Source organism: Arachis ipaensis, chromosome B1, assembly GCF_059453495.1.
Source record: "Arachis ipaensis isolate K30076 ecotype BB chromosome B1, ASM5945349v1, whole genome shotgun sequence".
Lineage (NCBI taxonomy): Eukaryota > Viridiplantae > Streptophyta > Magnoliopsida > Fabales > Fabaceae > Arachis > Arachis ipaensis.
In genome coordinates this window covers 121186710-121200306 of record NC_142436.1, presented here as the reverse complement: position 1 = coordinate 121200306, position 13597 = coordinate 121186710, and the positions used below count along the sequence as shown (strand labels likewise).

At 34.8% G+C, this 13597-nt stretch overlaps 1 protein-coding gene, 1 non-coding gene and 1 pseudogene across 3 annotated transcripts; 2 read left to right on the top strand and 1 right to left on the bottom strand.

Moving 5' to 3' along the window:
* Positions 1-1800: 1800 nt before the first annotated feature.
* On the top strand, positions 1801-1864 carry LOC148578164 (small nucleolar RNA snoR101). Its single transcript, XR_015904381.1, has one exon. It is a non-coding gene; the product is annotated as a small nucleolar RNA snoR101 (small nucleolar RNA).
* Positions 1865-2541: 677 nt separating this feature from the next.
* Positions 2542-4171, top strand: LOC107633776 (pentatricopeptide repeat-containing protein At2g01860). The gene has a single exon (XM_016337379.3). It carries the CDS (start codon positions 2542-2544, stop codon positions 4015-4017), a length of 1476 nt encoding a protein of 491 aa, XP_016192865.1. The 3' UTR covers positions 4018-4171.
* Positions 4172-7299: 3128 nt separating this feature from the next.
* Positions 7300-10522, bottom strand: LOC107633790 (uncharacterized; annotated as a pseudogene). The gene is made up of 8 exons (XR_015902699.1): positions 10355-10522; positions 10180-10237; positions 9243-9583; positions 8724-9200; positions 7825-8541; positions 7662-7748; positions 7487-7583; positions 7300-7372 (listed from the first exon to the last, which is right to left on the bottom strand). The product of XR_015902699.1 is annotated as an uncharacterized LOC107633790 (transcript).
* Between the last annotated feature and the right edge of the window lie 3075 nt (positions 10523-13597).

Sequence of the window (13597 nt, the reverse complement as noted above, 5' to 3'; positions counted from 1 at the left end):
ACGCCGTTTTGACCCCTTTAAAGGAAAAAACTAAATGGCAGACCCCATCCCCCAGTCCCACTCATCTCTCCTCTCCTCTCTGAAAATTCGAAGAAAAACAAACTCAACAAAGAAAAGAACCCTAACGGCGTAGCCGCGTAGCCACCACAGCCCCGCAGGCTCCATAGCCACCGCATCTCCTCTCCTCTGTTCGAGCTCTTTCTCTCTCTCTGTATTTGCCGGTGTCGCCGTCTCCTCTGTCGCTGCCTCACTTCCCTTCCTCTTCGCCGCCGGTAAGCACTCCCCTTCCTCTTCGCCGCTGTGTCTCCTTTCTCCCCTGTTTGAGCTCCCTTTGATCATAGTTAATTTTGTTCATAATTTTATGTGATAATAGTTAATTAGTTTGCGGAGTTAATTTTGTTTATAATTTTCTGTGGAGTTTGTTGATTTTAGTTTTAATGTGAAGTTTGCTGAGTTAATTTTGTTCATAATTTTGCTATGAAGTTTGCTGATTTTACCGTGGAGTTTGCTCATTTTAGTTTTATTGTGGAGTTTGCTGATTTTTTTGCTGATTTTAATTTTTCTTTGTTGTACATTGAAGATGGAACAATCACAAAGTGTTAATTATATGAATTAATCATTCTGTATTCTTGATTTGAATTCTGAATTATATGAATGAAATGATTCTGAATGTTGGATTCTGGATTTTGGATTTTGTTGTATGTAAGTTGTAATTTTGATTTCAAAATTTTGGATTTGGGTCAGCTTCTTAAGCCATGGCAAATTTCTCACCCAATTCAATCAATCATGACATTCGCGGACATGTTCCTGTATTGATATGCGTATTTTTTATTTTCATTGGTACCATTTGTATCTAAATAATGGAGAGACCTTGTGTTAATTAATATGAATGTATTATCCCTATTAGTGTTTTTATTGAGCATCTTAACGTATCCAGTATTAGTGCTTCTAGTTTCATTGTAGAAGAAAATTATATTATGCATTAAGAACAAATTGTATCCACTGGGCTTATCACTCTAACTTTTGATTCAGTAATATGAGTCCTTATAATTGTGCGGTTGTAGTTTTGCCCGTGTTTAACTAGTGTACATTAGTTGACCAAAACTTATTAATAATTTTTTTAAAAAAATTACTAATATCTAATATTGAGGTATAACATCTTTTAGTCTCATGTTGAGGTATAACTCTAAAATTATTTTCATATTAAAATTTTTTGACTTAGAAATTATTGAATTTAAATATTTAAAATTATATATTAAATTTTTAATAATTTTATTTAATATTTAATTAAATCGGTTCAATTTTGGTTAAACCCCAGTCGTACCACTAAATTAATAAGCCAATCGCCTTACCGGTTCATTATCGATTCGGTTCTCTTAACCTTGATAATTAGAGATTAAGTTGAAGTTCTGAACCCAAAATTGATGGCATTCCAAAATCCAAATCTAGAAAGATTCTTTTGTCCCTGTATATAAAACCAAAATGTACATAGAAACCCTGCCTCTTTGCTCTTCTTGTTCCGCTCACAACAACCTCCATTCGCACGTTCCCTAAGTCCCTCTCTTGCTCGGCGTCTGCGTCCCCGCTGGTAAAACAGCAGCGGAAAGCCGCTCTTCGTGCTGTCTCTGTCCCGTCAGCGTTGTTGTGTTTCTCTGTAATCCGTTTCTCCATATCCGTCGCCGTTATACCGCCGTAGTCGTCCGTCAACAGCATAAGAGGTTTTTGGTTTGTTTTCGTTTTGTTTTTGAATTCTTATTTGAATAAAATTATGAAAATTGCAAAGGGAAATGGCAAATGATGGTTTTACACTTGATCTCTGAACTTCAGGTAAGTTCTTCTGTTGACAAGTTCATTAGCTGATGCCTTTATTCCTTTGCACTTCACATACCGGTTTATGGTATGCTTCAAGTTTCTTTATGTTCGAATGAAAAGATAATTCACACTTGTTTGATACCATCTAGAATTTGTATACCATCTGTTTGATAAAAGTTCTGCTCGACCATTACTTTTATATTATAATCAATATGGTTTTTGAACTCGGTTCATGTGATTTAATTGATAAAGTTATGTTCGATCATTAGTGTTTGCAAATGAATGTTGGTATGAATGTGCTTTTGTAAAATTAATTTTTATTAAAATTGGATAAATTTCAATGTAGTTTGTGTTTGGATTTTTTTTGTCGGACATTATTTTGAAAAATGAATATTGTTTGGACATGTTATATAAAATTACATTGAAATGCAAAATTACTAGAAGGAAAGTCAAAGATCAAAATTAACATACTACTCAATATAAAAGGTCAAAATAGGTAATTAACATCTTATCACTGTTTAGAACAAAACTCAATCTACATTGAGCTTACCCAATATTATCCAAATACAAGTGTATTCATTTGAGGCAAACTTAACATGCGTTGGGAGATGACCAACGCCAAACCAAACATCCACTAATATATATGTTGTGTATTATCATTCTTTTTTGCAGGTTCTCAATGACAATTAATAGTTCAACCATAATATTTCTGGTTCATTCTTCTAAATAATGGCCTACGCGGTGTCATTTCCTGGTGTTCATTTTGTTCCATTGGGAAGAATTCTGTGCAGACATGACAGATTCATTTTAGCTGCACATTCAAATAGGAGAAGATCAACAAAGAATGTCCAGCTTCCACGACGTGCCAAGCAACCTCCAGAGTTTGGCGTTAATCTGTTCTTGAAGAAGCCTAGCCCCACCCCTGAAACAAGAGAGGAAAATACTGATTTCCGTGAAGGAGGATCTATTGTTGCCAACGAAGAGGAAGAAGAGGAAAAAGAAAATACTATTGTTCTTTGGGAATCTGATGAGATTGAAGCCATCTCTTCCTTGTTTCAAGGGAGAATCCCACAGAAGCCTGGAAAATTAGAACGGAAAAGACCTCTTCCACTTCCAGTTCCCTACAAGCTTCGACCCTTGGGACTACCTACACCAAAACGACTAGTGAAATTAGCAGCTCCAGCAGTAGCTTCATCCCGTGCTTCTATGGCTAAGAAAGTGTATAAGAGCCCAAGTTTCCTAGTTGGGTTAGCAAGAGAGATCAATAAGCTTAAACCAGACAAAGATGTATCTATAGTTCTTGGAAAATGGGTGCAGTTCCTAAGGAAGGGATCCTTATCAATGACAATACGGGAATTAGGTCATATGGGGCTACCTGAGAGAGCTTTGCAGACATTCAATTGGGCACAAAAGCAACATCATCTCTACCCAGATGGTTGGATTCTGGCCTCAACGGTTGAAGTTTTGGCCAGGAACCATGAGTTGAAGATTCCATTCAACATCGAAAAGTTCACTGCTTTGGCAAGTCGTGGTGTTTTGGAGGCAATGATAAAGGGTTTCGTTAAAGGCGGAAACCTTAAGCTTGCATTGGAGGTTCTTTTAGTTGCAAGAAGGGACAGAAGAATGTTGGATCCAAGCATTTATGCGAAACTGATATTAGAACTTGGAAAGAACCCTGATAGACACAAGCATGTAGAGTCATTATTAGATGAACTTGGAGAAAGAGACGAATTGAATCTAAGCCAGCAAGATTGTACAGCTATAATGAAAGTGTGCAATAAGATAGGGAAATTTGAATTAGTCGAGAGCCTGTTTAGCTGGTTCATACAGTCCAGTTCCAAACCAAATGTTGTCATGTTCAGTTGTTTGATTCACAGCCGCTACATGCAGAAGAAATACAGGGAGGCATTGGCTGTAGTTTGGGAAATGGAGGCTTCAAACTGCCTCTTCGATCTTCCGGCTTATCGTGTGGTGATAAAGCTGTTTGTTGCTTTGAATGATCTACCTAGAGCTGTGAGATATTTTTCAAAGCTTAAAGAAGCAGGATGTTCTCCCACTTATGGCATATACAAGGACTTGCTTGGAATCTACATGGCCTCCGGAAGAATGGCAAAGTGCAAGGATATCTGCAAGGAGGCAGAGGAAGCAGGATTCAAGCTGGATAAATATTTGGCCTCACCCGATTTGACGAATCAAAAGCAATAGGTTTTCATAATCTTGCAGCTTCTAGTTGTTTATATCAATTCTTAATCATTCTTAATGCTGTAATGGCTACTATGCCATTATAAGCTTCCATGTACATTCTGTTATGAAGGATGAGGGGCAGAAAAATTTGCAGTATACAAGTGAATTGTGAAAACCACTTGTATCTTGAGCCATTTATAAACAAAAGCAAACTAGGAAAAGTTAGGGGCCGATTGGTTTAGGCGTAATGAAAATAAGACATGAAAATATGATTGATTAAACATTTTAAAAATATTTTCAACGAAAACATTTTAAAAAAACAAAACAAAGTTAAAAACGCTATTTTCATGTTTTCAGTCTTTCCAGTTTTAACTTTTGAAAACGTTTTCACACCAAAACACGGTGTATTATGTGTCTCCATATGTATGAAAGTATGACCATAATAATGTTGATATTATTAACTTTAACTGTGTTTCAATTGAGAACCAACAGGAATGTGAAAAGCCTGGGATTAGAGACATTCGATTGAGAACTGCCAGTTTCTGATAATAGGTAACAATATACGGTTTAGAAGAAATATCAATTGAAGGGTAATGTATTTGAAAACAAAAAGTTCAATCAAGTTCATTTATTTTATGATAAACAGATACTTTAAGGTTCTAAGGTCTAACAGGAACAACAGTAAAAAGTATGCAAATTAGTATTTACTAAAGCTCACTTTTACATGCTATTGCTGCCTATACACTAAAATTAGTAACCCTCATTAAATTACCTCAGCTATACCATCAGTTAAATATCCTGAATACTAATATGCTGTTGCTATTTCAATCTGCATTCTGCATAATACTGTCTAAACATGCTGCTGCTACTTCAATCAGCATTCTGCAATATGCTTTAATCAAATGGCTCAAGATTGAAGATGAAGGGGCAATCTTCTTCAGGAAGCAACACGTACAGTGAGATTACCACCTCTAGAAGAACTGTTTCTCATGATCTCAAATCTGTGTTTTGATGTTTTTTGAGTTTGATCACTGTCTTTTCCTTCATTGTCTTGTCTTTTTGCTCCTTTACTACTCTCCGATACTCTATGTTTTTGCAGTGTAACCTTTGCTCGTTCTTTCTCTCCGGAAAGGCGATTATTTGTTGCAGGATTGGGGCGATTATTTGTTGCAGGATTGGGGCGGCAGCTCTGGCTAGTTGATGGAGCAGGAGAAATTGTTCGACTGGCTTTAGACACATTTGTCTGATTGCACTCTTCGACCAAAATACTATATCGTTCGGTTGATGTTACATATTCACAAGAAGATTGATCACTTCTGGTCTTCGATTTTGAAGGTAATGATACAGCTGCTTCACTCCCTGAACATTTTGGTTGATTCTGTGCTTTGCTACTTCTGGTGTTACTTGACACAGCCTGAGGAATCCACTAACATTGATTAGGTGCAGTTAAAATAACAGTTTGACGAATTTCTTGACTAAATTATTAAACTAGACCAGGTAAAGAAAGGTTGAACCGACCCCAAGTCTAAGGAAGTCTCATAATTTTGAAGATGAGTGTGATCAAGACGTAACAGTTCATGTATAGATCATAAGTTCTAATTTATAAACAAAAGCAAACTAGGAAAAGTTAGGGGCTGATTGGTTTAGGCGTAATGAAAATAAGACATGAAAATATGATTGATTAAACATTTTAAAAATATTTTCAACGAAAACGTTTTAAAAAAACAAAACAAAGTTAAAAACGCTATTTTCATGTTTTCAGTCTTTCCAGTTTTAACTTTTGAAAACGTTTTCACACCAAAACACGGTGTTTTTGGTTTTGGGACAAAGATTCGAATCTCTCCTACTCGTTTTTATATTTTTTTTTCTCACACTGCATTCACCCAATCTCCTACTCGTTTTTATATTTTTTTTCTCACACTGCATTCACCCAATGTACTTCGCTCGTTCTTTTCCGTCTTCTCTTCCGTTGTTAGGATATCCATTATTTACCAATTTATACATCTTTTGAAAAAGTGAATTTTTTTTTTATTTTTTTATTTCAATTGACTCAATTTTTTATTTTATGCTTGATTTTTGTATCTTTGAGTATATAGACAAGGTAATTAAAGAAAAAAATAGAGCTCTAATTAGAATTAAAATATGTATTTATTGAGCTTTTTATTTTATTTAGTATTGAGTACATACTCTCTGAATTAACATGTATTTGTTAAATTTCTTTATTTTTGACCTTTATTTTTTCATTTAAAAAAATAATTTTGTTATGAAAATAATTTTTTAAATCGATAATCAATAATGAAAGTATCGATAATTAAAATTAAAAAATATATAAAAACTTAAAAATATTGACAAGAAAGTTGGTTTTTTGTTTTAAATTTTTTAAACTTTAATATTTATTTATTCATTATTTTATTAATAAATTATTTGTTAAAAAATTGTTTGCATCATTAAATTTTGATATTAATTAATTGATTCGTTCGGTGTAAAACTAATTTTAGTTTTGATTTTTTGTTTCAATTGATGTTATATATATATATATATATATATATATATAAGAGATACCAAATTTTTCTAAAATAGTATAATAAGAATAATTTATTTCATATTCATACCGTCTAAAAATTAATTGTTAATTTAATAAAAAATTAAATAACTAAAATCGTGCATTTAATAAAAATATAGTTTTGTGATTTTAAACTATTGAAAATGCATTTTGAAAATAAACCAACAAAACATATTTTTATTATTTTCGATACTTAAAAATGAATCTTCATCTCACAAACCAATCGTGTTTTCTAAAATGGGAAAAGTTGAAAATGAAAATCATTTTCAGAAAATCAAAATAGAAGACGAAAACAGAAAATATTTTCACAAACTAATCAGCTCCTTAGAAAGCCTGTACCTTATTACCCTGTGATTGTGAAGGCGAATTCGTGCGATAAAATGAAGGCATTGGTGTTGCTTTAAAGTTAAGGCTCTTCCGGAGTTTTTTAATGTCAGCTTCTTTCTTCTCCTGCATAAATAGACCTTGAATATAAGAAAATTCTTCAAGCTTCATAAATATGAAACTAAGTGGGGTCAGCTACATTTAGTTAGAGTTACACAATCCTTTGGAAACCAGATCTTTCATATTACTCAGACAAATTACATATTAACATTAGCATAAAAAAAAAGGAAACTCATTTGGAACTTGGTAACTTCATTCCTTTCTTCAAGTTTAACCGGTTTGAAAACTTTACCCTGATATTCTATCATGCATACCAACTTATAAGAACCATAAGATATTATTGGTAACTTATATTACCTGTGATATTGCTTGTATTTGATTCATCTCAGCTTCCTTGGCGTGCAATTTTTCTTCCAACTTCAAGTAGAACTGAGTAAAACAATCATGGAAACAAATCAACATTCTTAAAAACCCATTTTTTTCTTTTAATGATAAAAACATAAAAGCACAGGGAAAGTGAGACTATAAAATGATAACACTTGCCTCTTCTCTCCGTTCCGCTCGTTCACTACATTTAAAGTTGAAAGCTGCAGCCTTAGGCTTACCATCAGACTTTGTTGTATTGAAAGTTCAATTTGACCTATATGACATTAATCACAGATAAAAAATAAGGAAATCAAAACATTATTCCGTACAAATAGCACTACAGGTTACAAACCTCTCTGCTTCTTGAATTCCTTTGGAATTGGTTTTTAGCACAGTAGCTTGGGATTCTGCATCCTTTCTAACCCTTGAAACTTTATCACTATCACAATTTAAAAGCATTTCAGGTATGAAAAATGTGAAGTGAATAATAACATTTCCAGAAGAGAAACAACTACCTTTTTCTTTCAAGAATTAGGCTTTCCGGAACTTTAGAAACCTGCATACGGAGGCACAAAAGTTAAGGGGAATCCAAAGAGTAGAGAATACCCCAAATCAGTCCCTAACAAACTTTTTGCCGGACAAACAGATTTTATCCACCAAATGAATATTCAAACTTTTATTTATTTAGACAAATCATCAATCCTCACATCAGATTGTTCGTCTATATGGAGGGACTGATATGAGAATTTTAAAATTTCTTAGAAACTGTTATGTCATTATTAAACAACGATAAGGACAGATTTGTCTATTTTTTATTGACGTGATGATTGATTTGTCTAACAAAATAAATGGTTAGAGACTAATTTGGTGATTAAAATTTGTTGAAAATTAAAGTGTCCAACTAAAAATTTTATGGGAACTGATTTGGGGTACTACTCCAACAACTATAAGCCAAATATATAGAAGGGAAACCATGTTCATACCGTATAGCAATACAATGGAATTAACAACCAAAATTTTTAATACTCATAAATTCTTCCCTCTTTGGTGGTTCTGCTCAATGATCGAGTAGTTGGAGTTGCAGGTTTAGAGGAATTCTTTCCCATATTTGTTCTCCTTGGACTCTCTCTACCATGATATTTTGCAGGGTCCTTTGATGATCTTGAAGAACTGCTTTTGCGCACTTGAATATTTTTCACTTCAAAATTCAGACTAGGCTCGGTCTTTGTTTCCTATGTATATAAGAAGCAAGGTTGTATAAGAAAGGAAACAAGGCTTCAGTTGAAGAAAATATAAAATATAAGCATAAGCACATGCTGTTATGGTTAAAATGAGTAATCTTGATGTACTATCTTCATAGTATTTATTCTGCACCCAATTAACACTATTCACGCCAAACACTCGAAATGTGTACCTTTGGAGAAGGATTCACAGGATCATGCAAAATTGCTCTATCAACACCATGAGCTGGTTCATTCACAATCATACTGGTGCTTCTTGAAAATTCATCATCATTTGCAGTTTCATCGTCTTTCTTCGCTTCAGTAATCCCCTCATCACTGACTAAGAGTATATTTCTTGTTTCATTTTCAAATTGACAAGCTTCATCCAAAGTAATATCTTTATGAGTGAAATCTTCCAAATAATTTGAACTGTTAATAGGAGATTCTGTCTGCAAACTTGAAACTGAAACAATTGGACATTCTCTGATGACATATTCTCTTTCACATGTAATCATTTCATAATCTCCATGGTAATCTGAACCATTGTGTTTATGCACAAACTCCTCTTGGGATCTTTCTTCTATTTCAACATAGTTGCTTGCTACATCTGCTCCGAAATCTTCTTGGAATCTTTGATCAAATTGAATATAGAAGTCATCTTCATTTGGCTCTCAGAAATTCTTTTCTATCTGAACACAATGTGTATTTTCATCCGAATCGAAATCCTCTCATGACATTTCATCATATTGAACATAATGAACATCATCATTTGAATCAAACCTTCTTGGTTGCTCTTTCCCTCTGAGCCTTTGTTTTCGGAGTTTGCTCTATCCGATTTGTCATGACCACCGGATGGAATAAAACCAAAAAGGCCCTTCTCCTTGCAATGAGCCTCGAAATATGCTTTTTTCTGAGTGACTAAACCTGGTTTTGAACATTTCTCAACCTCCTCTAAGTACCTATTGTGAGAGAAAGAAGACCTTCTTTCCCAAGATAAAGGTTCTGTTTCAAATCTGCCAAATGAGATCGAGCCCGAATGTATAGAATTGGCCTGCAAATTTGGCAAGGAAGAATCCAAAGCAACAACAGTCATGAACAAAAATCAAGCTTTTCGTATCAACATTAAGACCATATCCATTAAATTCTCATAATGTTGATACTATTGCAAGATATTACAGTGAGTTGCAAGTGACCGGGGAGAAAATTACATGAAAAAAAAAAAGAGATAAAACATGTATATGCAGTATTACAAATCATAGATATGAATGTTTCCTTAAGATGCAACCCGTAGAAATTAGAACACAAACAAAATCTATCCAACTGGCATAGTATACCTTCAATAGTATACCTTCAACCTTACTAAGAATGAACTGGCATAATAACAACATTACACTATTCAATTCCAGTCAATTTCTTTACCTAAATCTAATTTTAGATTAAGTTCAAGAAGCAATAATATATGAGATCGAAACTACAATGTATCAGAGACTATGACACAATAACTGAATATACTAACTAAGAATTACCAAAACATAAAAGCATGTGTGGTAATGGATTATGAATGGAACATGATAACTGAAGCTGAAAGTGAAAACCATAGATCCATGCTGAAATCAACAAAAGTGGATGAAAAGACAACACAAAAACCTGAAAGTTAATGCTGAATGATTCTTCAACCTCCCCAGCCATATCATCAATCATTACCCTGAAAAGAAACCAACCAAACACACCCTTATATTACTGAAACACACACAAACACAGAAGCACAGAAACCATAGTTGTAAACAACAAAGAAAGCATATAAGATGCAAGAAGAAGTAACCGCAGTTTCCAATGGTCCTTGTGTTAACAAAACCCAGGAAGCATGTTAGGTATCAAGAAGACACGTGAGACTACGGAAGCCAATAATGCTTCGAAAGATTCCCCCTTTAAATCCCAAGTTTGGTTCCTAAGTTTGGTTTCTTTGGTTGGTTCTAAAGAAATAATAAATAAATAAAATAGAAGGAGTTAAGAGTTAATAATGTAAGGTAGAATCATGTGCAGGGTGTATTGTTTTGTCTTCGTTTTGAAGCGACACGTTCAGAGTAAGAGGTATGTGCCAGTTTCACTTTCATGACTAATGGCTTTAACGGATAGTTAAGTCACCGTTTGGCTCCTAAGCATGTGGTGAAGACTGATGACAGAGGCACGAGAACTCAGTCACGGCAATGCGGTGACTCTGTGCACCCACGTGTTCCCATTTCTCTCTTTTCATTAAAAGTGATAAATTTCAACACCACCACCGGAACCTACAACATTAGAGATCTCAGATCTTTTAATAAAAAATAAAGAATTTAAGTTTAATGTACTTTAAAATAATTTTATACATATATTTAAATTAACGATGTTAAGTGTCTGTTAAAATTAGTTATTAATATAAAATATATATTAAAATATAAAATATATTAAAAATAAATTAAATTATTATGTATTTATACATAAATTTAGAATATGTGAATATATTTGTCTTTTATTTTTTTGTTAAGTTTTGGTAGTTGTAAGAATTTATTCTCTTTAATTGTTACTAATTTTTATTTTTATTTTCTCTTTTTATTATGAATTCTCATCCTTTTGGCTATGAGTTTGGTTACAATTATATTGTAGGAAGTAAAGATTTCAATAAGAATATGCATCAAGGATAGAACAATCAAAAGTGGGAGGAGCCTCAAGCTTATGGACAATTTTTTTGGTAACAACCTCCTCTGATTTTTTATAGGTATAATTCCACTCCTAATGCATATTAATCCAATAGCTATGGTGGACCCCCTTGTAGTTATCAACAAATCCCACCATATGCCTATGAACCTCATCCTCAACATAACCCTCAACCATACTCACAAGCCCTTTTTTACCAAACACCTTCTTATGACCCTCATCCATCATGTAACCAATCACCTTTACCGCATTCTTGTGCCCATTATGAGAGAAAACCCATAGAACCACCTACATTCCAATACAATTACTCCCTAGGACCACAAATTTTATACACACCACCTTTATACCCTTACCAAGAAGAACCACCTTCCTATTATAAACCCTTCCTCCCAAATAATGAACCCTCCTATCCACCCCAAGCCCCAACAGATGATTCTCTCACTTTATTCTTTCAAAGGCAAGAAGAGATGAAAAGGGAGGTACTAGAATCCACGGCCGCCTTGATCAAGGTAGTAAACACTTTAGCCTCCTGATACTCACACACTCAAGGCACTTCCATTGCCAATTGTGGAGAATCAATAGAAGAGTGTAGCAAGAAGGAGAGATTGAAAACTCCAATGGAGAATAAGGAGTGGGATTTCGTATTGGAACAATTGGAGAAAGCTATGATTGTTGTTGAAGAGGAAGAAGTGGTTGGAGATTTAGGAGATGTTGAAAATCCATGGGAACGTAGAATCATGGAGCCCTCTTCCAAGAAGCTTGAAATTGATGTTGAGGAGGGTGTACAACCTCCAAAACATATCATGGTTGAAGATTTTGAAGAGATTTATCAAGAGATGGATACAATTATTGGTGAATTCTTATCTACAATTGAATCCTATCCCATTGGACTTGAAAAAGAGATTAAAGAAGAAGAGGTACAACCTCCCATGCCCTTGGTAAGCAATGAAGAAGAGATTGAATTGGAAGAAAGCTACCAAGAGGAGAAGGTTGAAATTGAAGAAGCGTGCCTAGAGGTGAAAGTTGTCAAGGAAGAATACAAGGGAGTGAAGCTTGCAAGACCAATGGAAATACCTCTCCCCAAGCCATCACCATCCATTCTTTTATTCAAATGGGTAAACCTCTTATCCCTAAACTTCATGATTCCACTTGAATATGATTTGCTTGAGACGGATGGACAACTTAGAGCTCTTTATGGTTTTAAGAGCAAAAGGGAGATGGTTAGTGGTTGGCATTGTAAATCAAAGTTCATGATGGTTGCATGTTCAAGGCTTAATAGCAAGGGTTGGTGTAGAACCAGAATGCTTGGGTCTAGGATGATGTTTGGTCACTTGAGTGAGAACTCCAAGATTATGGCACCCGGATGGATTAATGATAATCAACTTGAAGACGGGTGTAGAAACAAGATTTGGGATCCGGGAATACATGAGGATCAATTTTGGGGGCCCTTAGCTTGTGCGGAACTCCATCAAGGCTTGCTGGCATTAATTTTGAAGAATGGAACTTATTAGAGACTCAAGTATTGGTGGATGTTCAAGGATGGCTTCAAACACAAGCCACATTGATGAGGAGCTCCCCATAAGTCCAACTTAAGGACAATAAATAAAAGTGCTAGGTGGAAGACACCCCACCATGGTAACATCTTTCCTTTTTCTCCTTTGTAAATATTGGTAGAATTAGTTTAATTTCATGTTTTGTTTAGTTTGTTGAGTTTAGTTGGTAGTTTGGTATGTTAAATAAGGTTTTATGGTGTTTTGGTAGCTATTTGGAGGTTTGGAATGCTTGGTTTGGCGCAAGAACTTGGAAAAATTTTGAAAAATAGAGCACCAACCCACGCGTATGCATGACCCAAGCATTTCCACTATCCCGCGCACGCGTCACCCACGCGTACGCGTGGATTCAAAATTTCCACCTCCATACAAATTCGAGAGAGTTGTGCCAGTTTTGGACTGGAATTGTGCCTCTAGAACAAAGCCAACCCACGCGTACACGTGACCTACGCGTGCGTGTCGCCTCTCTGAATAACCCATCACGCGTACGCGTGACCCACGCATACGCGTCGATCCCATTTCACCTCACCACGCGTACGCGTGGAATGCCTTGTTTCACATACTTCTTTTCTTCTCTTCTTTCCATTTCTTTCCTTCTTCTTTCTTCTTCTTTTTCTTTCCTCTCTTACTTATCATCGAACACTACCACACACCATCAACCATTAGTTAGTTTAGTTAATTAGCTACTTAGTTTAATTTTTGTCTAAATTTCTGCTTTTCATGATAAGTGTTGGATTATTAATATTGTTTGCTGTTTATTGTTGCTAATTACTGATAATGTAACAGTCCAGACCACCTGCTAGTACGATATTGTCCGCTTT

Coding starts and splice junctions, on each gene's coding strand:
- LOC107633776 (XM_016337379.3), top strand. CDS start 2,542: ATGGCCTACGCGGTGTCATTTCCTGGTGTTCATTTTGTTCCATTGGGA.